The 27,428-nt window shown below is 35.2% G+C and overlaps 1 protein-coding gene across 3 annotated transcripts; it reads left to right on the top strand.

Moving 5' to 3' along the window:
- Positions 1 to 18,476: 18,476 nt before the first annotated feature.
- Positions 18,477 to 25,235, top strand: LOC145086463 (Homeodomain-like superfamily protein). Of its 3 annotated transcripts, XM_079024224.1 has the most exons (9): positions 18,477 to 18,833; positions 19,997 to 20,104; positions 21,004 to 21,672; positions 22,257 to 22,342; positions 23,027 to 23,094; positions 23,182 to 23,491; positions 23,802 to 23,888; positions 23,975 to 24,066; positions 24,966 to 25,235. In XM_079024224.1, the coding sequence occupies exons 1-9, from the start codon at positions 18,827 to 18,829 to the stop codon at positions 25,036 to 25,038; spliced, it is 1,500 nt and encodes a 499-aa protein (XP_078880350.1). In that variant the 5' UTR covers positions 18,477 to 18,826; the 3' UTR covers positions 25,039 to 25,235. The 3 variants fall into 3 exon arrangements, with proteins under 3 accessions (XP_078880350.1, XP_078880349.1, XP_078880348.1); XM_079024223.1 differs by having other exon boundaries at positions 23,027 to 23,491; positions 23,975 to 24,067; positions 24,970 to 25,235; XM_079024222.1 differs by having other exon boundaries at positions 18,478 to 18,833; positions 23,027 to 23,491.
- The last annotated feature ends 2,193 nt before the right edge of the window (positions 25,236 to 27,428 follow it).

The raw sequence follows: 27,428 nt of genomic DNA, 5'->3' as shown, positions 1-27,428 counted from the left end.
TTTCAGTAAATGGCATGAATTTGGAATTCCTGGATTTGCAGTAAGGATTTGGGGGTGTGAAAAGAGAATCATTGGAGTTATGTTCAATTGATTTATATCACAAAGTAAAGATCATAGACAAACATAGTATTCATACTTGGTGTGTGGCATGACTAGTGTTTAGAAAACATAGTGTGTAATCATATGGTGATAAATAAAAGGTGTTTTATTTATGTTCATAGGTTTTGATACCATATTGGATTCAATTATTCTTGTGTTTCATTTTGCATGTTTTGACTTCCCGAATAAACTAGGTTATTCTTCCAGAATGACTAAGTTATTCAAACCATCCACAGTCGGTCATATGTTGGAAGTAGATATGAATTAAGACTGTCATGGGTTGGCTTGTAGAGGTCTAAGCTGTTGGACAAAGGGCTACAACACTCATGAGTGCTCATAACTTCTGAGTATTGGATTCAACCCGTGCTCATTGGAATCACTTCATGGATTTTATCACGAGTGATCATGAGACGATAATATCTTATATTCTTCAAACCTAGAGATATGAGTTGTTACTATGAGTTGGTTGTACATTGATTGCACGAAAACGCATTTGGTAACTTGGTGCTATAAAACGTACCTTTGTGTATGATTCAACAAGTAGTAGAACAAGCCATATGAGTCGAAGTTTATCCATTCCTTTTACCTTCGGGGTAAAAGCGATATCTGTGGGCCCCTCAATGATTTGATGATGACAAATGGAAGTGCTCGGCCGGGCCAGGACTGATTTGATTTGTTCAATTAGTCAGTCGTCATAAATCGGAAATCGGGAAACAACAAATGGACAGAGAGAATGATTTTAATCCATGTCTCAGTCCATATGATATCTAGAATGGAGGAATATATGATCCCTTATCTAATGGATAAGTTCGTTGACAAGATCAGAGTTCGACAACGGCTTTAAGAGCTACGATTTCCAGTTAGGTTTGAAGTCATACGCAATAATAGTTTTAGACTTATCCAAGTGGGAGACTGTTGGATTAATTTCTAAGTCCATAACTATCTTTGGTATGTACTTGACCCGACCCGGCATGGTCCATTTGGGTTGCACTTCACCGACACAATTTATATGGATAATCTTTTGAGAATAGTATGTTTATGATTAATATTAATATATTATAAGTTCTAATATATTAATATGGAATCATATTATTTAATTAGTATTGATCAAGAATTAATTTATAATTAATTAAGTGATCAAAAGGAACTAATTAAATATGGACTCTTATATATATGGAATGGGCCAAGTTCATTTAGGTTGGGCTAAGCTTTCATGGATATTCCATGGAGTGTTTAACCCATGGATCCTAGGAAATGAAAGGTCATGGGTATTAGGGTTTAACCCTAATCCTCCATACTATATAAAGATGTCCTTGGTTGGTGAAATTGGCACTAGTGTGTGGTACACTAAGAAGGGCTAGCCAATTTCACTAGAGAGAACCAAGTATCCATATTCTCTAAAGTCTTCCAAGGTGTTTTGGTGATTTGTGATTCCATTTGAGGCTTCCACACTATTGGGGCTAAGCTCTTAAAGCTTGAAGACATCAAGCTACATCAAAAAGGTATGTCATCTAACTAGTACTTTGTAGTATAAGAACTTCATAATATGCTAGTTAGGATTAAAGCCTTGGAAAGTTCTTATTTGCATGTATTATAGAGAAAACATAGATCCAAGGTTTATAGGGTTGCATGTACACCATAGGAGTGTTAGAATGCTCAAAACCCAACAATCATGAGCACCAAGAAGATTGGTCAACATGTCATTTACGTCGCCTGCACAACTTCGAAATACAAACCGTTCTGTCTTTAATAAAGAAATTTCTTTCTCTGCTTGGGCTAACTAGACCTTCTAGACTTCAATAATAGAGGCTTGTTTGGCAAGATCTGCCTTTAGAGCACTTTCAGTTGCCAAGTCAGCTTGAAGAGAGGCAAATCGAGAATTCACTGAGCTTAAAAAGGAAGTGTTCTCGGTTTGGATAGATGATCATACAGCTTCAAACTTGGTGATTTCTTCCTGAAGGGACTTAGAAAATAAATCCACAGAGGCTTGTACTTTCGCTGCACTTGTATCAGCATGATTCATCAATGAGTCAAGAAAAATCTGAGTTGTATGAACAATCTCAGAAACATCATTAGTTGCCTTTTTACAAGAAGAAGTAGACTAATCATTAGCTTTAGTAGATTGCTCAATCGACGATGTGTATTGTTCTATTGTAGTTTCCAGGAAAGCTTTAAGAACCACACCACTATAAGCCTTGCTGTCTTCAAGCAAACGATCCAGATTTTCATGAATGCTCTGTAAATGTTGGTTGTTGACAAGAGCATCATTGTCTTCATCAGAAGGAAGCCGATATGGACTAAAGTATGTTGAGTCAAACTCATCATTCTCTCCACCGAGAGTGGCACCAGAATCAATTGAGTTGATAGGTGAAAGAGGTTTAGTGATGATTGGAGTTTCAGTTGTAGTAGTGGCCCCCGTATCAGATGGGTTGACTCCCACTGTTGGGTCAGGAATAGTAGTGGTGGTTGATTGTGAAATAATGGGAGGTGCTAATGGTGATGTCGAAATTGGAATGGTAGCAACTGGTGGAGGTTGTGGTAAAGAATTCGTTGGTTGTGAAGTAGTAGGTGGAGGATCGATAGGAACGGAAACTAGAATTGGTTGTTTTGGTGATGGAGGTGGGGTAGGAATTTTATTATGAATAGGTTCAGTTGGAGTTGGGGATCTGGGAGGTGTATTGCCTCTCAGTGATTCATAATGACCCTTCTCTTCTTCATCTTCTTTGTCATCGTTTGAGCTAGGAGGAGTGGGACTCTTGGATCTTCTTGCCATTTTCTTAAGCTTCTTGGGCTTGGAAGACTCTCCTTTATGAGATTTATGTTTACGAGACTTAGAAGCTTTAGTCTTATCCTCTTCTGTGGACTCCTTCTTGGTGGTAGTGTGTTTCCCTCTGTTACTAGGCTTGTCTACAGCTTCCGGGGCAGCCTGCTGTTCCGGAGTAACAACTCTCGGTCCCACGGGAGTTAGTTTGCTGTATTCCGCCATGACATGACTTTCAATGGAGACACAGTGGTACATCGATTCAGGAATTGAGCCATTGTGAGGGAACTTGATTGGATCAGATATGATGATCTTCTTCGTGTGAAACGTGGCAATAGACGCGACCAAGGCATCTTTCATCACAGGAATGTCCAAGGTGTTAATCGCCCTTCTTGTAATAAGCATCTAGAAGTCTCCACAAGAAATCTCTGAATGTCTCATAGAAGTATTGAGACTCTGCACCACTTGAGACCAGATAATCGTCCCATTGTCTAGGTTGATGCCATTGTAGATACCATATAAAAGGGTAAGAACACCCTTGCTAGTGCCATCTGATCCACCACTCCTTTTTTCCAAACTCTTAATAAGAAGCCATTCCATTGAGAGAGTAAACTGGACTTCTTATCTTTGGTGACTGTGGTGAGCGCATCTATATATCCCATCTCGTAAAGCATGGAGAACAGTTGTGTAGTCGTGAAAAAAGTCTGGTGAAATTACTGAGGAATCAACAGCAAGATTCATCAATGAGCAGAATCTCCCCTTTGAAATCGAAGCCTTCTTGTTATGTATTTGAAAGAAAATACGTTCTTTTTTCTTGTCATACGAGGCCGTGGAGTAGACCTATGATAGGAGTGACATAGGAACTGCTTTAACTTGAGTTAGGGATATAACCAGCGGAGAATACTTCAAGCACTCGACAACCTGAAGCATATACAAATCATATAAAAATGGGTTAAGTTCGATGATCATATTCTGATTAGGCTTGATTGAGAGAAATGTAGACGACGCAGTCTGATCTTGAACTAAGGAAGAAGTCGCCATTGTTGATCGAAGAAGGAAGATAAACAGTTGGAACTTGCGTCGTAATCTTGAGAGAATTTGTTGGTGATAGAAGACAAATAAAGGAAAATCTCTTTATATACCGTTGCCAGGAGAGAGAATGTAGATGATGATAATGACGTGATCACCAAAACGTCACCTAGAAAAGCGCGATGTGACAGGTTGGGTACTCCCAGGTAAGCTTCAGCACGCGTGGGTATAGAGACCTTTCAAATTCACGCGCCCAAATTCTTATCTTCAATCGTCGTTTGAAATTCAATGTGACTTCAAGAAACATAAGTGCCCCTGTTTAAGCAAAACTTGAACCAACAGCAACTAGAGTTGTGAAAATAAAATTTTTGTGCAATAGAGTGACAATCGATAAAGAAATAAATCAAGTGTGTATCGGATGTGAGTGATGTCTCATTATAAGACAGAAAGCAGATGATCCCGGGAAAGAATCGCTTCCTTCAAAGTCAAGATAGACTCAAAGTGCTTGTGTGTTTTCCCGAAAAATACGATCAAGTGTTTGTTAAGAAACATTGAAAGGCTTTTTTTTAAGTCATAGGCTTAAGGTGGCTTGTCTTCAACCGAATGTTGATTCTCAATGTAAGACCGGACATTGGAAAAAGTACTTGTGAGACCGATATGTTCTGTTGAACAAGTAGGTAGGATAAATTTTATAATGACTAAAGAAGATATAGAAATCTCAAAAACAAAAATAAACTGGATCTTTAGGGGAAGAAAAGCCTTGGTGTTAGGACCGAGAGTCTCAAGGGTTACATTGGTGAACCGAAAGTAGATGGAGAATATAAGAAATGTGGCTAAAGAACCGAAAGTACCTTCTGCTATAAAAACGTGACTCAGCAGACAAACTCTTAACTCATATGAGAAGAGTAAGGTAGCTCTAGACCGAGTTAATGTTAACAGCCTTATTGGGAAGAAATGATAGGTATAGATCAAATCATTAAGATCTGCTTTAAGTCGTAAAGGCTTCGGTCAACATATAACAACATGCTTCTAGGGACCCTTAACTAGTTCTTATGGAAATAATTGTACCTGCCTTAGCTCCAAATGTTGTTGTACTGGTACTCTTATGACCTAATAACAGTAAGAACAAACAAACACACCACAAAAACAAAACAAACAAACAAACAAACAAAACAAAAAATATTTTTGAAGATTGGAGTTTTCTGAAAAATAATAAAAACAGAAAAAGAAAATATTTTTGGATTTTTGAAGTTTTCTGAAAAATAATAAAAACAGAAATAGAAAATATTTTTGGATTTTTGAAGTTTTCTGAAAAAGAATAAAAACATAAATAGAAAATATTTTTGGATTTTTGAAGATTTCTGAAAAAAGAATAAAAACAGAAAGAGATAAATTAAATAAGCATAAACCATATTAAAGACGAGAGAAAGGAATGTACACAGTATACAACCGAAACTTTATCTCAGTTGAGTGAAGCGAAATAGACCGAGCGGTCGGTTCATTTCAGTTCCCAAAATTTAAGGAGCCGAAATAGACCGAGCGTTCGCTCCATTTCGTTTGTCTAATTTTTAGTGAGAGATTTGAGGATTCGGTAGCGACTCTGCTTCCATCATACCCAAGCCTTGTAAGATTTTGTTAAAGAGTGCTTTAGGTAATGCCTTCGTGAATATGTCGGCCAGTTGATCACTAGATCGAACAAAATGTACTTCCACGTTCCCATCTTCTACATGATCCTTGATGAAATGATATCTAAGTGCAATGTGCTTAATTTTTGAGTGTTGCACTGGATTGTGACAAATCCTTATTGCACTTTCTAAGTCACAATAGAGAGAATCTTCTTCATACTTAGCCCGTAATCTCTCAGTTGACTTTGAATCCATATTACTTCAGAAGTGCAAGACGCTGCAGCTATATACTCAGCTTCGGCTGTTGAAAGTGACACACAAGTCTGCTTCTTGGACTTCCAGCTAGCAAGTTTTCCATCAAGAAATTGGCATCCACCTGTAGTGCTCTTTCTATCTAGACCACATCCTCCAAGATCAACATCAGAAAAAGATTGAATGAAGAATCCAGATCTTGCAAGATACCAGAGACTGAGAGATGAGGTTCGCTTCAGGTAACGGAATATGTTCTTCACTGCCACCATGTGAGGTTCTCTTGGATTAGCTTGAAACCTAGCACAATAATAAACAGAAAACATAATATTCGGTCTACTTGTTGTTAGATACATAAGGGACCCTATCATTTGACGATATAGTGTTATGTCGACAGCAGGTTTTTCCAGAGATGGTGTTAACTTGGTGCCAAATGCCATAGGAACCTTCACTTTTGAGTCACCCGTCATACCGAATTTCGTCAGTAGGTTCTTTGTATAGGCCTCCTGGTTAATAAATATATCTTTTGTTCCCTGTCTAATATTCAAACCAAGGAAAAAGTTAATTGGACCCATTGCGCTCATTTCAAATTTAGTCTCCATCAACTTCCTGAATTCAGCTGTTAAACTCGGATTCATAGAGCCAAAGATGATATCATCAACATAAATCTAAAAAATCATAAAATGTTCGCCTTTTTCTTTCGAAAGAAGGTTGGGTCAACCGAAACTTGTTTAAATTCTGACATTTTTAAGAAGAGAGTTAAAGTTTCATACCAGGCTCTCGGTGCTTTCTTTAATCCATAGACCGCTTTATCCAGCACATAGCAATGATCAGGGAATTTCTCGTTCACAAACCCTGGCGGTTGCTCAACATAAACTGTTTCTTCTAATTCTCCATTCAAGAAAGCACATTTGACATCCATTTGGAAGACTTCGAAGTTTTTATGAGCAGCATATGCCAAGAAGATTCTAACTGATTCCAACCTAGCTACTGGAGCGAAGGTTTCCTCATAATCTATCCCTTATTCTTGACAATATCCTTTCACCAACAACCGAGCCTTGTTGCGAATGACATTCCCCTCTTTATCTAACTTATTTATGAAGACCCACTTCAAGCCAACCACAGACGCATCATTTGGTGAAGGTATCAGCCTCCAAACTTGGTTACGTTCAAATTCATGAAGCTCATCTTGCATCGCTTGGACCCAATCTGAATGATCAAGTTCATCATTTACAGTTTTCGGTTCAATCTTGGAAACAAACGAATTAAACATACAAAATTCAACTTTAGAGAATAATGCAGTTTGTTTCGCTTTCAATTGAGAACGAGTAAGACCTTTTTCTGAAGTTTCACCAATAATCTGTGCTTTGGGATGGTCTTTGGTCCATTTCACTAATGGAGGATAATTTGGGTCATATGCTGGATCCAATTCAGCATTCACTTCTACTTCAACTTCTGATAGATCACCCTCGCCTTCGTCAGTTGTACTTTCACTCTCTTTCTCCCCCTCGACTGGCAAAGTGTAATTTGTGTCAACATTAAAGGTTGCATTCTCTGTGGGAGTTGGATTCTCCCCCTCAACTGTACTACTAATAGGTGGATTATTAGCATAACTTTCCCCTTTTCCTAAACCTTCAGGTAACGGAATATGTTCTTCACTGCCACCATGTGAGGTTCTCTTGGATTAGCTTGAAACCTAGCACAATAATAAACAGAAAACATAATATCCGGTCTACTTATTGTTAGATACATAAGGGACCCTATCATTTGACGATATAGTGTTATGTCGACAGCAGGTTTTTCCAGAGATGGTGTTAACTTGGTGCCAAATGCCATAGGAACCTTCACTTTTGAGTCACCCGTCATACCGAATTTCGTCAGTAGGTTCTTTGTATAGGCCTCCTGGTTAATAAATATATCTTTTGTTCCCTGTCTAATATTCAAACCAAGGAAAAAGTTAATTGGACCCATTGCGCTCATTTCAAATTTAGTCTCCATCAACTTCCTGAATTCAGCTGTTAAACTCGGATTCATAGAGCCAAAGATGATATCATCAACATAAATCTGAACAATCATAAAATGTTCGCCTTCTTTCTTTCGAAAGAAGGTTGGGTCAACCGAAACTTGTTTAAATTCTGACATTTTTAAGAAGAGAGTTAAAGTTTCATACCAGGCTCTTGGTGCTTTCTTTAATCCATAGACCGCTTTATCCAGCACATAGTAATGATCAGGGAATTTCTCGTGCACAAACCCTGGCGGTTGCTCAACATAAACTGTTTCTTCTAATTCTCCATTCAAGAAAGCACATTTGACATCCATTTGGAAGACTTCGAAGTTTTTATGAGCAACATATGCCAAGAAGATTCTAACTGATTCCAACCTAGCTATTGGAGCGAAGGTTTCCTCATAATCTATCCCTTATTCTTGACAATATCCTTTCACCAACAACCGAGCCTTGTTGCGAATGACATTCCCCTCTTTATCTAACTTATTTATGAAGACCCACTTCAAGCCAACCACAGACGCATCATTTGGTGAAGGTATCAGCCTCCAAACTTGGTTACGTTCAAATTCATGAAGCTCATCTTGCATCGCTTGGACCCAATCTGAATGATCAAGTTCATCATTTACAGTTTTCGGTTCAATCTTGGAAACAAACGAATTAAACATACAAAATTCAACTTTAGAGAATAATGCAGTTTGTTTCGCTTTCAATTGAGAACGAGTAAGACCTTTTTCTGAAGTTTCACCAATAATCTGTGCTTTGGGATGGTCTTTGGTCCATTTCACTAATGGAGGATAATTTGGGTCATATGCTGGATCCAATTCAGCATTCACTTCTACTTCAACTTCTGATAGATCACCCTCGCCTTCGTCAGTTGTACTTTCACTCTCTTTCTCCCCCTCGACTGGCAAAGTGTAATTTGTGTCAACATTAAAGGTTGCATTCTCTGTGGGAGTTGGATTCTCCCCCTCAACTGTACTACTAATAGGTGGATTATTAGCATAACTTTCCCCTTTGCCTAAACCTTTATGAGATGGGGACAGAATTGGATCCTCCCCCTCGAAAGATGCTTTGTTTGTTTCCGATGCTGTTGAACTTTCCCCTTGAAATGATGGATTGCTCTTAGCGGTAGGAGGTTCACTTTCCATCTCTTTGTTAGCTTCATCTATAATTTTGTTGAGACTATCAATTGTGTTATCTGCAGCTTTCCCTTCTGAGTGTGTTGCTTTCTCTGGTTCATCAAACAAGCGCATGTATTCTTCAAACAGGTTGGCTATTGGAACCGAGAGTTGTCCAGATTCTAGAAAAATTTCTACTAAGTCACTTTCACTTCTTTGAACTTTCTTCTTGTAATTATCGTCGAAGGTGACATAATAGGTTTCTTCAATTCGTTTTCAGAGTTTATTCAACACTCCGTATGCTTTTGATGTAAGTGAATAACCCAGAAAAATTCCTTCATCGGCTTTGACATCAAACTTATTTCGGTTCTCTTTAGAATTGAAAATAAAGCACCTTGAACCGAATATGTGGAAAAATTTGACATTTGGCTTTCGGTTGTTTAAGATCTCATATGGAGTAATTGAGAATCTCTTATTTAGCAGGGACCGATTTTGAGTATAGCATGCAGTTGCAACAACATCAGCCCAAAAATACAACGGAAGTGAAGCGAAACTGAGCATGGTTCTGGCTGCTTCACATAAAGAACGGTTTCTTCTTTCAACAATCTCATTCTGTTGTGCTGTATAAGGGGCCGAAAAATTATGAGTTATCTCCTTGTCATCCAGAAAGCTCTCAAAATCATTATTCTTAAATTCCAGACCAGTGTCACTTCTAATATTACTTACCGTTTTCCTCAGTTGTACTTCCACTTGCTTGATGAATGTCTTCAACTTGGGAGTCACATCTGATTTTTGTTTAAGAAAGAAAACCCAGGTGAAGCATGAAAAGTCATCTACAATTACAAGAATGTACTTACTTCCACTGAAGCTTTCAATAGCAGAAGGTCCACATAAGTTGATGTGCAAGAGTTCAAGAGCTTCAATTATCTTTGTATTGATTCTTGTAGGGTGGCTCTTTCTGCTTTGTTTGCCCATTTCACATGCTGCACATAGATGTTCCTTGTCGAACTTGAGAAGAGGAAGTCCTCGAACGTGATCACCAAGCACCACCTTATTAATGTCTTTGAAGTTCAAGTGCGATAATCGTCGATGCCACAACAAGCTTTCATCTGTATTTGCCTTTGACAACAAACATATTGTTGGTTTTCCTCGTATTGGTTTGAGATTTAAAGGGTACATCTCTCCCTTGCGTTCAGATTTCAACAAAACCTTCTTGGATTGTTTCTCAATTATCTCAGATCCCTCATCATCAAAAGATACTTTTAGACCTGTGCCCACAACCAATTGTGACACGCTGATGAGATTATGCTGCAATCCTTCTACATAAGCCACTTTTCGAATCGAGAAGTCTCCATTTGTTATCATACCATATCCCTTTATTGTTCTATAGGAGTTATTTCCATATTTTACACACCCACCATCTTTCAGGGACCGAAACTCCCTCAACTCTTCCTTCCTTCCTGTCATGTGACGCGAGCATCCACTGTCTATATACCATTCATCATCGAACTGCTCGTCACTAATTACCTACAAATTCAAGCAGATTTAGGAAACCAAAGTTGCTTGGGTCCTGGTGAGTCTTTCACAGAAAAAGGAATTGTAGTAGAAATATCAACCAAGTATGTTCTTTTTACTAAAGTGGTTTGATCTTTTCTTTTAATTGTATCACTTTGATTTTGGTTTTATCTTGTTTAAATTTTAGTGTGTTGGTTGGTTTGTTAGATGTCATTTGACTCCTAGGACTAGCTGATGATTTCTTATTATGGAACTTAGAATTTGATGTTAGCTTTCCTTTTCCTTTGATGTTTTCCCTAGAATTTGCTTTGCTTTGGGACTTGGTGGAACCGAAACTTGACTGGGGACCGAAACTGGGTTTAGAACCGAAACTAGTCTTGGGACCGAAAGTGGACTTTCGGTTTTGAGTGACGTTCAGACCTAAACTTGACTTTCGGTTCAGAGACTTGGAATAGTAGGATCTTGGACTGAAATTTTCCTTTCCTTTGTCTGTTGATGCTCTCTTAGGGGGGACATGGTTGGGATTAGTAACTCTTTCTCTCATTCAGATTCTTTGCATATCTTTGATTTCTTAAGCGTTTCTATTCAGCTAGCTCCTTCTGCGATTTGTGGATATTGAAGCTGGCCTTTGGCTTCTCTCTTTGAGTTTCGATTGTTTTGACTGGAACTTTCGGTTCTTCCTTTGGTTCTACAGGGATTTCTTTGGTTCCACTCGTGCTTGGTTTGTCGAAACTTGAGGGTTTGTTTATGGGTTCAGCTACGTATCTTCCTTTAACCCTCCAAGAAGTCTGCTCAGATAAGCCTACAATTTCGTCTGCATTATCAATAGGAGCTGACCAGAAATAGTCATCGCATCCTTCAGCATTATCATTTTCGACCATGATTCTTAATTCTGATGTCTTCTTAGGAGTGACCCCTGTAACTGCATAAAACTGATTTGGCACAGTCTGAACCTTTTGATAAACCATAGCCTTTTCTTTGAGTTTCTTTTCCTTATCTTTTGCCAGTCGAGCAAATTCAACTGAATTTGCTGAGATTAGTGGTTTCTCATTCTCAGTTTCGCTCTTCATAAACTCAGAGCAGTCAACTACGTCTTTTACAGATATCTCACTCATCTCACTTTCTTCATCAAATTCAGACGTATTTTCTAAGTCTATTTTATTTTCAGAAGCTAATTTGGCATTGGATTGGTCAAATGAGTGAATAATGTCTGACTTAATTTTCAACCTATCATTTTCATCTAAAATATCTTTTAGCATACATTTGTGTTCCTTTGAATCAATGAAGGTTTCTATTTTATCCAGTCCAATTTTTTAAGACATGGACGTCTCTTTGGATGACACTTCTAATTCACATTCTGCTATGACCTCATCTTCCTTAAATTCAAGAAATGGCAAAATCATTTTATGAATTTTCTTTCCTATCTCACAACTTAAATGTAATTGAGCTATATTAGTATATAAATGCTTAGCAATTAAACAAAAAAGATTCCTTTGTTTTAAAAACTTTAGATTGTCTCTTTGCAAATAAATACTTTCATTCCTAGCCCTAACTAACTCCTGCTCCTTCAGCTCTATCCACATTCTTCCCTCCTCACTCTTCGTTGTCACCCTGCTGATTTAGTCAGTTATGTTAGAATTTGTTAACCGAGTTTGCATGAGACTACCGCTTAGATTAGAAAATTTAAGTTTTAATTAATTTAATTCTTCTTCATATTCTATTATTGGAACATTACGAGATCCTAGGATAGATTGTACCTTTTTGATCAAACGATCGCAGTCGTTGATCTGCTCACTAACTGGCTTTGCTGCAAAACATTTGTTTTCAATCAGATTCGGTTCCTCACTTGCACTTTCAGTTGATGAACTAGCTTTGACAATCAAGCACTTTCCAGCCGAACCTACTTCCTTTGCCACATAAGCCTTTCCATGAGTGGGCTTTCTCACCTCTTCGTCTTCAGAGTCAGTTGACCAAACTTCGACACCACCGAACTCGTCTTCATCTGCATTCTCCTGTACAATCAAAACATTCATAGAACTGTTAGTTGCTTTCTTTTTCTTGATCTCTTCCAGCTTGCGCATATAGTATTCCTCATCATCTTCTCCGTCTCTTTTCTCAAACATTTTCCTTAGCATGCAATCTTTGGCAAAGTGGTTCTTGTCGTGACAGTAATTGCAGTCGTATCCTGAGTCTCATGCAAGCTTGCTCTCCTTCTTTTCTTCATCCTTTTGAGAGGTGATCTTCGCTTCATCCTTCACCTTCTCAGAGCTGTAACTTCCCTGCCAGTTTCGGTTCTTGTTGATAGGAAATTTTCTCCTTGCAAACTTCTTTGGATTGGTGACCATCATAGCATACTCCTTGCTTGTAAGGTCACACTCCGACATATCAGCTTCTTCTTCTTCTTCTTCTTCTTCCGCAATACTTTTTCCTTTAGAGACAAGTGCCAGCGATCCTACACCAGAAACCACTTTCGCTTCTTTGGTTACTACACTTTCATGGGATTTAAGTATTCCCACAAGTTTTGCTAGCGAGTAAGACTTAAACTGTTCATGCGCTTTTACAGTAGAAACAACAGCCATCCATTCTGGTCTGAGCCCGTTCATGAAAGTTACTTTCTGCTCAATCAACTTCCTCTCTATTCCATGCTTAATCATCTTACTTAGGAGATGATTGAACCGATCGAAAGTTTGTATGAGCTTTTCGTCAGATTTCTGTTCAGATACTCCAAATTCTGACAACAGCAAGGTTTGAATGGAGTGTTCTAGATCTTCATCGGTAGAATAGAGTTCTTTCAACCTATCCCAGATTTCTTTGGCCGTCGTGCATGAACCAACCAACCGAAAGGTGTCAGATTGTAAGGCGAATCTGATCATCCTCATGGCCTTCACATTACATAGCAATTTGTCTTTCTCGTCCTGCAACATCTTGTCTACATCCGCTACCAACTTGTTATATTCCTTTTGGGATTTGACAGTAGTGTTTGTTCCTGAGTGAACAAACGGCCCAAGTGTGATAGCTTCCCAGATAAGATATTCATTATCTTCAGATCCAACCACGTAGTCTTCGAAGTGATGTGACCATACTTCGTAGTCTTGAGTGTAGAGAATAGGTATCGTGGTTGTAGATCCAATGTTGTTTGAGATGTTGATTGGGTTTGTTTGCGAATCATCGTGAGACATGGTGAGCTGCTAGAATCAAACCTGTAAACTCGAGATTAGGGTTTTATCTAAAACTGACTTGCCGTCGAAACACAGAAGACGACTTCTTATTTATACGATAAAAGCGGAAACCCTAAGGAATTCTGAATACAGAAGGAATGTGTATTGATCACACAGTCTCCTGCTATGATACCAATTGTTAGAACAAAGTTCTATCAGGATCGATAGATTCTAAGCTAGCTAATAATTAAGAACGTAATAAAGAACATGAGTATGGCTTAGAATATGTCGTATGATTAATGCTTCAACACCTCAAAAGAGCTGGATTAAGAACTTCAATTGTAGAGGTGTTCTAAGGTTACAAAATAATAAACATGATAATCAACTATTAATAATGCATACATGCATGCATATATATATATATATATATATATATATATATATATATATATATATATATATATAGAATAACCCTACTAGCTAATCTAGATAATCACGGATGGACAGGCCCAATCCGGATACAAAACATGAGGCCCATGACGCAACACTAACAGACTCAACAATAATATTTAAACATGTAATCATATTTAAATTAGCGAAATAATTAATTAAAGTGTTAGACAACACTTATTTTATGTAAGGAATACTTACAAAAATTACCAGGAATTATTTGGAATGTTGCTAGGTGTTTTCGATAAGAAAGTAGGTCCAAAAGGAGAGTTTTTGATGCAATTGTGGATGATTTCGGTACTGACCGAAATCCGTTTTCGGTCCAGGAAGGGTTCTCGGTCAGGGAGGATTTCGGTCTAGTGGTTCTCGGTCCAGATGGTTTTCGGTCAACTTGAAGATTTGAAAATTGTTTTTGGTGTTCTTGGTGAAAATTATCAAGATTTGAAGGATTTTGCTTGAAGATTTGAAGATTCTTGTATGATACTTGAGAGCAAAATGGGTGTGTTTTCGGTTGGAAAAGTGAGAAATGACTTATGTTTTCGAGTTAAATTATATATATCAAGAGGGTTCTCGGTTGGAAGGGAGTTTTCCGTTCGGGGAGTTATCGGTTGGGTTTGTGGTCCGAGGGTTTTCGGTCGATCGGTCGAAAAGGGTTTTCGGTGCGAAGGTTCTTGGTTCTAAAGAACAAAATTTTGATTTTTAAGTGTATTTTATTCCAACCATCAAAAATACTTATATAAAAACATCATTTATATAATTTAAATCATATTTAACCCTTATGATCTTAACAAAATAAATAAAACTCGAATTTTATTTAAAGGGTTTGACTTTCATTGACTTGAAAATAACGGGTTGTTACACCTTTGACTCATGAGCTTTCAGAATGCTATAGAGATTTGACAATGAGTAAGTATCAAAGTTCTCCTGAGTCTTGATCATCATATATATATATATATATATATATATATATATATATATATATATATATATATATATATATTCTTCCATTATTTCTTCAGCCTTAGAATGAAAGTTATGTTGAACTCGAGAATAATGTGAACAACGCCATGCGTGGTGCATTTGTATATACCTTATTGAATCAATCGTAGTAGGCTTCGATATATTCATTATCCTTTTGTTTGAAGTCTGCTAACTCCGATAGACATTTAGGTGCTGTTTGTTTTTCTGAAGTCAAAATGTCTGCAGTCTGCGGACCATATCTGCAAGCCTCTGCAGCAGAAGAGGTGGATCAAACGTCTGCAGTCTATAATAAGAAGACTGTTTGTTTTTTAACGTCTGCAGGCTGTTAAATAAACTAAATTTTAAATAAAATGGTTTTTAAACACCAAAATTCTAATAACAATTATATTGTAGAACATTAAAATGGTTTTTAAACACCAAAATTCTAATAACAATTATATCATACAACATTAAAATAAATCTCATGTTTTACACATTTCAACACAAAATCAACATATAATGACTCGAGATTTCACACTTTCAGCCAAAAAACTGCCAATAAACACAATTATTCGACAATTTCAGCTAAAAAAAGCGCATATAAATATCATTATTTCATATTTTCAGCAAAAAAAAAAAAAAAAAAAAAACAGCATATAAGCATCATTATTTGGCCAATTCAGCACAAAACAGCACATCACAAACATTATTTCAGCAAAAATAACACATAAATATCAACATTTCATATTTTCAGCAAAAAAAAAAACAACATATAAGCATTATAATTTAACAATTTCAGCACATCAAAAACATTATTTCAGCAAAAGTAATACATCAACATCAACAATTCAAAATTTTCAGCAAGATACATCAAGAAAGGTTATTTGCAGTTTTTTTGGCTGAAAATGTTCCAGCAAAACAACACATCAAAAACAATGTTCCAGCAATATTTAACGAAAAATTAAACAAGAAAGGATATCTTCTGATTTTTAGCAAGAAAAATAAACAAGAAAGGCTACATAAACAACACATAATTTCAGTAAAATGGATAGTTTTCAAGAAAAATAAACTTCAATTTCATGTTAAAACAAGAAAAAAAAACAAAAAAGGAGAGGTACTTACCTGGATAGCGGCGTCAGTGGTGCTTTGGACAGCAGCTTCAAGCAGAGCAGACGGGCTGAAGAAGACCAGCAGTAGAGGGGCAATCGATTGAGGATACAATCGATTAGGAAGTCGATTGGAATGAAGGCGTTGGAGAAGAGAAGATGCATTCGTTCTCTTTTTTTTTTAGGTTAAAATCGGTGGTGCTCCTTGTCTTGACGGCGGCGACGAGAGGAGGAGATAGGATGAAGAAGACCGCCGGTGGAGGGTAGTCAATTGAAGAAAGCGGTTGTCCCTCTTGTATGTCGTCGATCGTATCTTTGATTGGAATAAAGGCCCTGGAGAAAAGATGCGTGCTTTTTTTTTTTAGGTTAAAAAGGTTTGAAGACTTGTGAAGACAATAGTCCATATCTGTAACAAGAAGACCCCGCGCAGACGTTTTTACATCTGCGAACTTTCAAAAAACAAACACTCTGCGAGGGCGTATGTCTGCGCGTGATCTGTGTCGCGCAAACAAAAGTGATTATGCAGATTTGCATAAAAAAACAAACAACCTCTTAGTCATCGAGCTTTTCTTAGTTCGCTCATTCCTTTGGAATTTTTCTGTAAGCTTGTTCCAGATTTCTTGTGCAGTAGTGCAACCTTGAATGTAGTTATATATGACTGGTGGCACAACTCCATATAATTCACGAAGACGTCTCTTGTCATTATCCTTCTACTTGTTGCCTTGAGCAATCATATCTTCAACAACACCAGAATTTCCTACAACTTGAAGACGATCAACACGATAAGGACCAACAATAATCGATCACCACAAATCCTCATCAATTCCATGAGGTAATCTTCCATACAATCCACCCACTGATCATAATATTCGAGAAGCAACATCAGAACCTTTGTAGCAGATTAGCAGAGTTCATCACAGTGTTGACATTCAAATTTTCCATTTGATCGAGTAAAAAGAGGATAATCTTGAAAAGAAAGAAATCATATACAAAACGATTGATAAAACAATCGCCGAATCGTTAAATCACAATGATCGTACGAATAATTACGTTTTCACTTGCCAAATGATTGAATCAGAACAAATGATTCAATAAGATGAAAACGTGAACAAGATTCTTCAAACGATATGTCGATTCCTACTCTGATACCAATCGAAAAGATGTTTAATCAATCGTAAATATAAATGCGAGTACTAATTGAACATAAGATGTAAATAAGATCTTTAATTCAGCTCAATATCCGGATTGGTACAAGTCGGAAGTAAAGGGAGAAAGTACAATCTCACAATGGCGAAAAAGCTACTAACTGACTTATGTACCTACTCTATTTATAGAGTACTTAGCGGATGCAAAATTTATACTAGGACTTCGACATTATAAGTGAACCCACAAAAGTGTTTAGTAAAATACGTACAATATCGAAGTCTTGATGACCTTCGACATTTCCAAAACATTTGCTACCAAGACCACTACCTATTATCACAACCAATAAGACTCTACATTTTCAAATGTCAAAATATGTATTTATACATTGAAATATCTATTTATACACAAAAAAACACATATTTATTGTAAATATGCTTTATATGTATCTAGAAATACATATTTATACATTGAAATACTTTGTGGTTACTTGTAAAAATAGTTTATATTTATATAATAAAATTAAAATTGTCCCATTGGTGGCTTACCGGGTAAGGCTCGGGCACTCCAAAGGGAAGTTTCAAATTGAAACCTTGTGAGTTTCAATTAAGGTATAGCCAACATAGATGTGTGATGCACTTCTAAAAGTGAGTGCTTAGTATCATCTTCAAACCCTCTTTCCTAAACCTTGCAAAATCATGGAGCCGCAATGGGCGATGGAGAACCCATTTTTATGTAATAATATATATTTTTTAATAAATTAAGATTGGCGGTAAAATATGTACAAAAAGTTTAATGGTAAAATGTATATAAAAAGTTTAATGGTATAATACATACATAATAAACAGTAAATTCCATTTCAACAGCATGACTGTTGGTGATCTATTATTACCGGTAACATAATTGTATTTTTTGAGCAAAATGTAAATTTTAATGATAATACGTGTAGTGACGATATATTTGGTTGGCAATATATATATACAAAAAAAAAGTTCAATGATATTTTTTTATATAATTTTGATACTTTCTTGTCACTTATATTATAGTTTTGTAATTTGTAAATATTTCAATATGTAATGTATAAAATATTAGGATCTTATATAATAATAATAATAATAATAATAATAATAATAATAATAATAATAATCTAACAACTAATTAGAATTAGAAGGTATGGTTCAATCCCAAACATTTAAATTATTTGTAGTTTTAAAAAAATCCATAAATAAATATCAAGATTTGGAGTTAGAAATGTGAAAGGGGGAAAATGCATTGCAATTTGTTGAGGTATAAAGGAGAATGCAAAAAATTTGCTTCAAATCAATCGCAACAAGATTTATGGTCTTTCCCTTTTACCCTTTTTTTCTTCTCATCTTCTACACAACCAACTCCCTAATTCAGACCAAATATCTTCATAATTACGTTTCACCATCCATTAATTTGCAAAACAACCCAAAATTAACTTAAAAACTCCTCAACCATCTTCATAAATCTCTCCGATTTCTTGCATTTTCCGCCTCTTGAACTGGCAATGTTGAATCGAGCACACAGAAAGCAAACGGGGTTGTGATAGCTGAGCAAACGAAAACCCTAAAAGCATCCACAATTATGGAAGGTATGACGACCCTTTTGACCCCCATGGTTCAATTCGAGATCACTTCGACTGAATTTTAATTTATTAAATTACTTTGTTGTTGTTCCATTTTCGATTGTATGCATCTGCTTTTTTGTTCACAAATATGATATCGTGTTTTTCTGCTACTTTTCGTTTGCGTTCTTACAAACTATCAATTGGTTGTTCTTTGTGATACACTCCATCGTTCACAAAAGAAGGAACACTTTGATTCCCAAGTCTCAGCTTCAAAGTTAATGTAAAGTTTCTACTTTTTTGTACAAAACTGATTATTACACCAAAAAACCCTATAAGAAGTTGGTGTTAAATTATAAAACAAAGTCAAGATCAGCTTTCTTAGAACAATACTAGGTTGATCTTAAAGATCAACGTGCAGCTCTTTTCATTTGACATTAGAGGAAGTGTGTTTGGACATTTCATATTATTTTGTTCTATTATTGTAAAGAAGTTATAATTTGTAATCTATCTGTAATAGGGAAATTGCTTGTATTTAATTATCTTGGATTACTTGAGTATTGTCAATGTCATGGGGTGAATAATGATCAATTTAGGGGCTAAAGGCACACACACACACACACACACACACACACACACATATATATATATATATATATATATATATATATATATATATATATATATATATATATGTTTAGGGTTATAAAGCCATTAAACTATTTAAGATCTGAATCAATTGTAGTATTGGGCCAAAAAGAAAATAAATTACAGCCTAGTTACTATGTAGCCTTGTATTGGAACTGAGACCGATGTCAATGCAAAAGACGTAAATGCCCTCCTCATCCTCATCATGGAAAATAAATATACCATGAAAGGTCTGATTTCTTAACATCTAATGAGTGCAATGGCCACCTTAGTTTCCCACTCCCTCCATGGAAAGTTGACATTATTAAAAGGTATTTTATTTGTTCTCTTTCTCAATAAGCATGCCAATCCAAAGGAGGATAATTATTTTGGCATGAAGGGACATGAGTTTTATGTAGTTCTCTAAAATGGAGTGCTTTCTAGAACTATCTTCAATGATGAGGATGAGGAGGGCATTCATGTCTTTTTCTGTATGCTATATATTTCTTTCCTTCTTATAATTATCAGTGTAGTTATGAATCTTTTTGTGGTTTTTATTGTAGAACCTCAAGAAGTTCATACTGATGAGAATAGAGCTCTTCCTGAGAAGAAACAGAAGAGAATTGTCAAGACACCAGCTCAAGTTGCAGCACTAGAGAATTTCTATAATGGTATGCTCATTTCGTTGTAGAATATATATATATATATATATATATATATATATATATTAGTTTGATTTAGGTAAATGCAATAAATTGGAACATACTTTCATTGTTTTATAACTATGGCATCTTACTTCCATTCTTCCAATTACAACATTGTGCTTTTAAAAATTTACTCAGTTATAGCAATGTCATGAAATGAAATACAAAGTTATTTTCATTGCTATGATTCGATAGATCTTTAAAAGTATAAATACATTAATAAGAAGAATGTTGGAAGTATAATTTGAAAGTCTAATGCTGTAGTTGAAACAAATGAAAGTATGATGCTGTAATACAAAAATAAATAAAAGTAAGTTGTTATTTCTTGCATTTAGACCTAGCTTTAGTATCTCCTTCTTTGTAGTTTGTACTATATATGTGTTTAATAAGAGTAAATGCAACAAATAACAACAAACTTACATTGATTAGTTTTTTCTAACATCATACTTCCATTTCTTCCTAACATTATACATTGAAAAATCCACCCCAGAATAGCAATATCATCCAAATACAAACTGATTTTCACTGCTATAATTCGATATGTTTTTGAAAGTATAAATACACTAACAAGAAGAAAGTTTAAAGTATAATGTTGTAGTAGATTTTCAAAGTCTAATTCTATAACAAGATTTGAAAAGTAATAATATCCTAAACTCGTAATAAGAAAATGAAAAAAGAAAACTGAAAGTATAACACTATAATTGTGTAGATTTTTAAACTACAATGTTTTACTAAGTGATGTCATGTAATAGAAAGAAATGGAAATATGAATGTAAGAGAATACACAAACAAACAAATTTAGCCTCAGTGCAATGTATTATGTATAACTAAAGATTCTTGATTCTTATATTTGATTCTGTTTACAGAACATAAATATCCAACAGAGGGAATGAAACAAGAACTTGCAGACTCAATAGGATTAACAGAAAAGCAAGTTTCAGGGTGGTTTTGTCACCGAAGATTAAAAGACAAAAAATCACCAAATGATGAAATCCTGCCACCTGGCAATGGCAAACAAGATCGATCAAGTGGTGTCATACAGGATCGTGGCAGTGGCCTACGACAAGATTCCTGTGGAAGCACCAAACAAGGGGACAACAAACACTCTGATCCTAAAGAAGTTGAAAGCAGAAGATTCACAACTCAAAACATTCTTCCATTACAAATTCAACACAACAATATTATCATGGATCATCATCATCATGATGTTGATCGTGATGATCATGATGGTAATGATGATGATGATGATGATACGTCTTCTGGAAGCAGCTCCCCGTTGAAGGATAGCTTCCACCCGCAAAATGTCGTAGGGGCAATAACGTCAAAATACCCAAGTCATGATTTTAAAAGTGTGAGGGGTAGGGGTGGCCCATCGGGGTATTTAAAGGTGAAAGGTCAAGTTGAAAATGCTGCAATTACAGCTGTCAAGAGGCAATTGGGCAGACAGTATAGAGAGGATGGCCCACCACTTGGTATTGAATTTGAGGCCCTTCCTCCTGGTGCTTTTGAGAATCCGGTCAAAATTCCGGTCAACCGTAAGTATCCTATCAACATTTTTTTATATTATATCATCTTATAATGCATTTAATATGTGGTTTTCTTTCTCTATACTTGTATAAAATCTTACTTGTTTAGGTATAGTGGCTAAATGGGTGATGTTGAATAAACTGTCTGAATGAGACTAAATGACCATTTTATCCTTACATTCCTTAAAACAAATTTCACAAGAGCTATTATCATTCTGTTCAAATTAAGTGAAAAAGAAGCAACCATGTATAGCTAAAGGGTTTGTGTTTTAATACATTAAGCCACTTTTTTTCCCCTTAACCCATTAAGTCATTCTGTTCAGATTAAGTAAAAAAGAAGCAACCATGTATAGCTATACATATTAAGTGCTTAACACATTAAGTTCATTAAGTCAAAAAGAGCTATTATCGTTATGGGAAAAGCCTTGTTTCCCTGACTTCTTCTATTAAATCGTTCTTTCTGCATTAAGTAGAAAAGCAACACATATATATAGTTTATGTTATGAATTCTAATAAGTTTTTTCTGTAATAGGCTTGTCAAAATTATGTTTTACGGTTTTACCCTTACCTATTACTTCTTGATGTTCTTCCAGAATCCTACTATGTTGGTGACCGCAGTGCAAGTGCGCTTCATTCATCGGATGGTTCTAGAACATTTCAACCTCCTAATGCAAGCAAGGTATGCATTCTTTCTTCCAACTTTCTTGGGGGCAATTTAGGGACTTGAATTAATCAACTTAAGAATATCTTTTCTACATATATATTAACAATTACTTATCCTTATTCCTTAAACATGTTTGATTTTCCTGATGGAATCATGGAATGGACCATTTTTATTAAAAGTAGATAATACATTTTTTTGATATAGTTTTCTTTGGGTTTTAGTGAGCTTTTATTATGATTTACTTTTTATATTTTGTAAATAAAAGTTCATTGATTTTGATTAAAATAATGTGTAGTGTAGAATTGAAGTTATACACTGTATTTACATATATAAAAAATTTGAATGAAAGATTATGACTTTCGTAAAACTATTCTATATATTATTTAAATGTAATTATAACAAAACTAAAAAAAATAAACATAATAAAAGCTCATTAATACCCAAATGAGAATATAGTATAACAATATTTTCTAGTTATTTAAAAAGGAATCATAATTTAGTTAAGAACGGGCTATATTACAACTTTTCATTCCATTCCATTATGGAATGAAGAAAACTAAAATGGAAAGAATCAGATTCCATGAGGAATGGTCCATTCCGTTCCATCGGGCAAAGCAAATAACTTTTTATCATTCCATTCTTTCTCCAATTCCATCATTCCAAAACACTAACCTAATGTTTTCCTGTTTTCATAAGCAGATGTATGAAAGATACAATCCAAAGAGCTACAATTCCATGGATTTGGATAATTCACCTTTAGACATAAGGCATGCATCCAAACATCGTGAAAAACACTTTGACAACCAATGTAATAATAATAATAATAAGCAAACACCTCATTTTTCCAAAAATAGACATTCTCAATCGATGGAAGTAAATGATGATTCTGCTGAAGAAACTTCAATTCATGACATGCGGGACCACTTTGAGACAAGAATAAAACATGTTCATGGTCATGGTCCAGGTGTAAGGAGACAACAAGATTCTGTATCTGTATCCAATCGCCATCTGATTGGCTATGGGAAAAACATTAACCACAATATCAGGCCTCCACCAAAAGTCAACTATAGAGATCGTGTTGAATCTTTGACTTCTGATTTGACTGTTAAACGTGGTGAATTTCTTGAATTGGAGGACAGGGGGATGTCTAGGAAGATACCTAAGGTCTAAAGTCTAAACCTTAACTTTTTTTTTTTAATTGATAAATGCAAGAAATAGCAACGTACTTTTGTTTATTTTTATTACAAAGTTGCATTTTGAAAAAATTCTATCCAATTGTAGCATTGAAATTTGCTATAGTTGGATAGATTTTTCAAATTACAACGCTGTAATAGGTAAAGCTGATATTAGAATGCTATAAATAAAAATCAATGAAAGTACATTGCTATTTCTTGCATTTACCCCTTGTGTGAGTTACCATTTTGCCCGTTTTCTACAAAGAGGTTATACCCTAATGTATGGGAATAATGTTTAGGATGAAGAATTCGATGGAGAAAGAAGAGGAATAGATGAATACTCCAAATTGGTTTCTGCAAGAATTCATCCGGGAAATGAAATGAAAGTGAGTATATGCAAAAATTACTTTAATACATAGGCATTGTTCAAATTTTGAATTCAATTTTTTTTTTTAATTAATTAATATTGAAGGTTACTAAGAGAAGTAGGGAAGAGTTTCTACATCAAATGTATCCAAGGAAAGAGGCGGTGATTGACATGCCTCCAAGAACCATCATGACCAGGTCAGTGCTAAGCACTTTATACGCTTCTGACATGACAAAACAGGTTGTACTGTGTTTGACTTTGACTTTGACTTTGACATGCATTGGATTGAAAGTGGGACTCATGTCAATGGGACAAAAATTGAAAATATTTTGTTCCACCCTAAAAGGTAGAACAAGGTGGAATAGAGACTTGCTCTCAGACTCTTGCCTATGCAAAAGACAAGAATGCCCTCATTCTCATCTAGGGATATTTTCATTGATGTGGATGAGCGTATTTGTGTCTTTTGTACAGACTCGAGAGTCAAGATCGAGAGATAGTCCATGTGACTATGTCCCACCATTTGGGTTGGGACAAAATATTGTAATTTTTGTTGTTTTGTTATTCCTCTCTTTTGATAAATTTTCATTGGATTTAAGCAAATTGTTAGGCTTTTTTCTTGGTATAATAAGACGAAAATACCCTCAATACAGTATAGCACATGAAGCGTGACATCATCCATAAAGCAAATTACCACATACCTTGGACAAGTTGACTTTAGATTTGACCGAAATTACTGCTCAATATCAAATGTACAAGGAAATGTTTCTTTAGTTTAATTTATACATATAGACTTGCCTTGGCCCAAAGGTCAAGGGATAAAATCGTCAAAACAGGTTTTCTTTGCAAAATTGTAAGGAAAATGCCATGTAGGATCTATGCAACCCTCAAGGAGCTCAGCCTTGGTATGATAGAGAAAGAGAAGGAATGGAATGTATCATTCCATTGGAATGGATGATTCTTGAAGGAATGTCATTCCTTCCATTTTGTTAGTTTTCATTCCATCATGGAATCGAATAAAAAATCATGATATAACCCATTTTTATTTATCTAACTTTTTTTTTTATAAAGTTTCTGACATGACATCACTTATTTTCAGGCCTCCTCCTGCACAAATGACATCTAGTTTTAGTGACGATGAAACTGCAGAAACCACTTCTTCAGCCGATTAAGAAAATTGACAAAGATTTTATGTTGTGAAAGCAAAATCTAGTTGTTTAATAGTGTTGGAATTGTAAGCATGATTCATAACTTAAGGTTTTAAGTTGCAAACAAATTTATTGCATTGCTTAACCTTTTCTTTTAAAGTTGTATATATAAACAGTTTTTGTCAAAAATATATTTGATGGAACAAGTCGATTTCTGCTTATCGTGCTTCATTGTTATGGACAAACAAAATATCACAAAACAGAACAAGTTGTATTGTATTTGTAGTCTGAGAGTGCGTTAGCGTTAGACAGATGTTGATGAGACAAAATTTGTAATTTTTTTTCTCACCAAAAAAGTGGGAAATCTACTCTTGTGTAATAGATATAAATGGCCTCTTTGTATCCATGGAAAATGGTCCTAAAAAACAATTTGGGGGCCTATTAGACACATGCTTTACAACCAAAGACCTAAAAGAAGCAATAATTGTGTGGAAAATTTGGTTAAACTTCCCATCTAAGGCCCATCATTGGGATACCAAAGACAATCACAAGAAGCAATATACAACTTTTAGGCGCGTAATAAGGACGTGACATGTAATATGTTTATCATATATTGGATTAAGACTGATATTAATTTGACACAAAAATCTAATTAAAATTTCGATCCAGAAGAGGTGGGATTGAGATTCGTTCTTGATATGTCTTTTATGTAAAAGATGTAAATATCGTCATCCTTGTTATTGAATAGTTGTAGGAAACTTGTTCGGTTTAGTTCCTCTAGTTTTTGTCATGTGTAAGGAGTACAATCTTATTGCACGAGGTATGCATGATTGTAGTTGATGAAGAAATGGAATAGGCAATAAGTTAGGCTTTATGGTTGTGGTAATGCTTGGTTTGATTATGGAAAATGATAAAAGGCATTTCATATCATGGGAGCATGAACATGGACATGTCAAAAAGTAGGAAGGACCATTTGATATTTTGATGTGGGCACAATTATGCCTTTTTTTTTTTTCCCTTTGAGCCCCTAAAAGGTCCTTAAAAGGTTTATTATCCCCATAGTGTTGTACCCTATCAATGGTTTTCAATATCCAAAAGGATTGGCTTAGTGATGAATCATTGTGACATGTTATCTCGTGTAACATCAGGTTTCAAGTTTTTTGTATGTCTCTTGGATTGAAAATCTTAAAGGTTCTTTAAATCGTCAATTTTTTGGAGCTTTAAGTATGTATTGATATTATTTTGATAGAACATGTTTCTTTGAATATAGTGCTTATAGATATTTCAAGTTATTGAAACTTAAAATTTTCGAGCTATTTGAGCTTTGTAATCGAACTAAAATCTCCCTTGAGTTCATATATAGAGATTCATTGAACGATTGAATTAAGTTTGAGCCTAACATAACACTCTGGAATTAAGCTAAAGCTAGTCCATACTCGTTGGACTATTAGCATAGTCATTTTAAGACTTGCAATTAGCTAAATTATAATATTAGTAGAAATTAAGATACAATCAAAGTTTGTCAAGAAATGAGATATACTATAAGTAAAACAATTTTTTTCTATAGTTATAGTTTGATACGTATGTTTAAGTTTATTTATCTTAATTATGAAAGATATAAAATAATGGAAAATTGAGTAATCCAATCATTTTTTGGTGTATTTTTGAACAACCTATTTAAATTGTTTTTTTTTTTTTTTTTTTTTTTTTTTTTTTTTTTTTTGCAAAATAACATTTTTTTCCAGAGTGGGCCGTTTTGGAAACAATTTCGGACTCCATATCTACTGGGCTAGCCTATAAGTATCCTCCGAAATGCTCATTTTGGAGTAACAATACGCATTCTGAACTTCCATTTTGAAATTCATTTTCCGGAATGTATTCTGAAAAAATCCAGATCTCGATTTCATTATGGATCACGATTTACAAACGCATTTAGACTTTTCTGATCTTCGACATTCGACACACTCTGACTTTCTGATTCTGATCTCACGCATTCCGGTACACTCTGAATTACGGGATTCCGATCTCCGACATGCATTCTGAACTCTGGCTTAAGATATGGAACATGATCACAATGACCTGGATGTTTTACGGGTAAGTCATTTACTATTATATTGTTATTAATTTTGTTTTAAGAATTTTTGTTTATAGAACTTCCTCCAGAATGTGAATAGCACATCCGAAATGAACTGAACACGTTCCGGAGTAGCATTAGATGATGATAGTGTATTAGGACCAACCTAATACTAGTTTAGTTATTTATATAATGTTGTTATATATCGAAAATAGTGTTCCGGAACAAAAAAATTTATTTTGGAATGCGAAGAACACATCCAAAATGAATTCACGTTCCGAAGTAGGAATTTATGATGACAGTGCATTAGGATTAACCCAACACTACTTTAGTTATTTAT

Source organism: Lactuca serriola, chromosome 2, assembly GCF_051521515.1.
Source record: "Lactuca serriola cultivar US96UC23 chromosome 2, Lser_US96UC23_V15, whole genome shotgun sequence".
Lineage (NCBI taxonomy): Eukaryota > Viridiplantae > Streptophyta > Magnoliopsida > Asterales > Asteraceae > Lactuca > Lactuca serriola.
This window is presented reverse-complemented; position numbering and strand designations above follow the sequence as displayed.

Excerpts from the sequence above, each read along its gene's own strand:
- LOC145086463 (XM_079024222.1), top strand. Across the intron at positions 23,492-23,801 it reads TGTCTAGGAAGATACCTAAG|GATGAAGAATTCGATGGAGA; the intron begins GTCTAAAGTCTA and ends AATAATGTTTAG. Across the intron at positions 24,067-24,965 it reads CCAAGAACCATCATGACCAG|GCCTCCTCCTGCACAAATGA; the intron begins GTCAGTGCTAAG and ends ACTTATTTTCAG.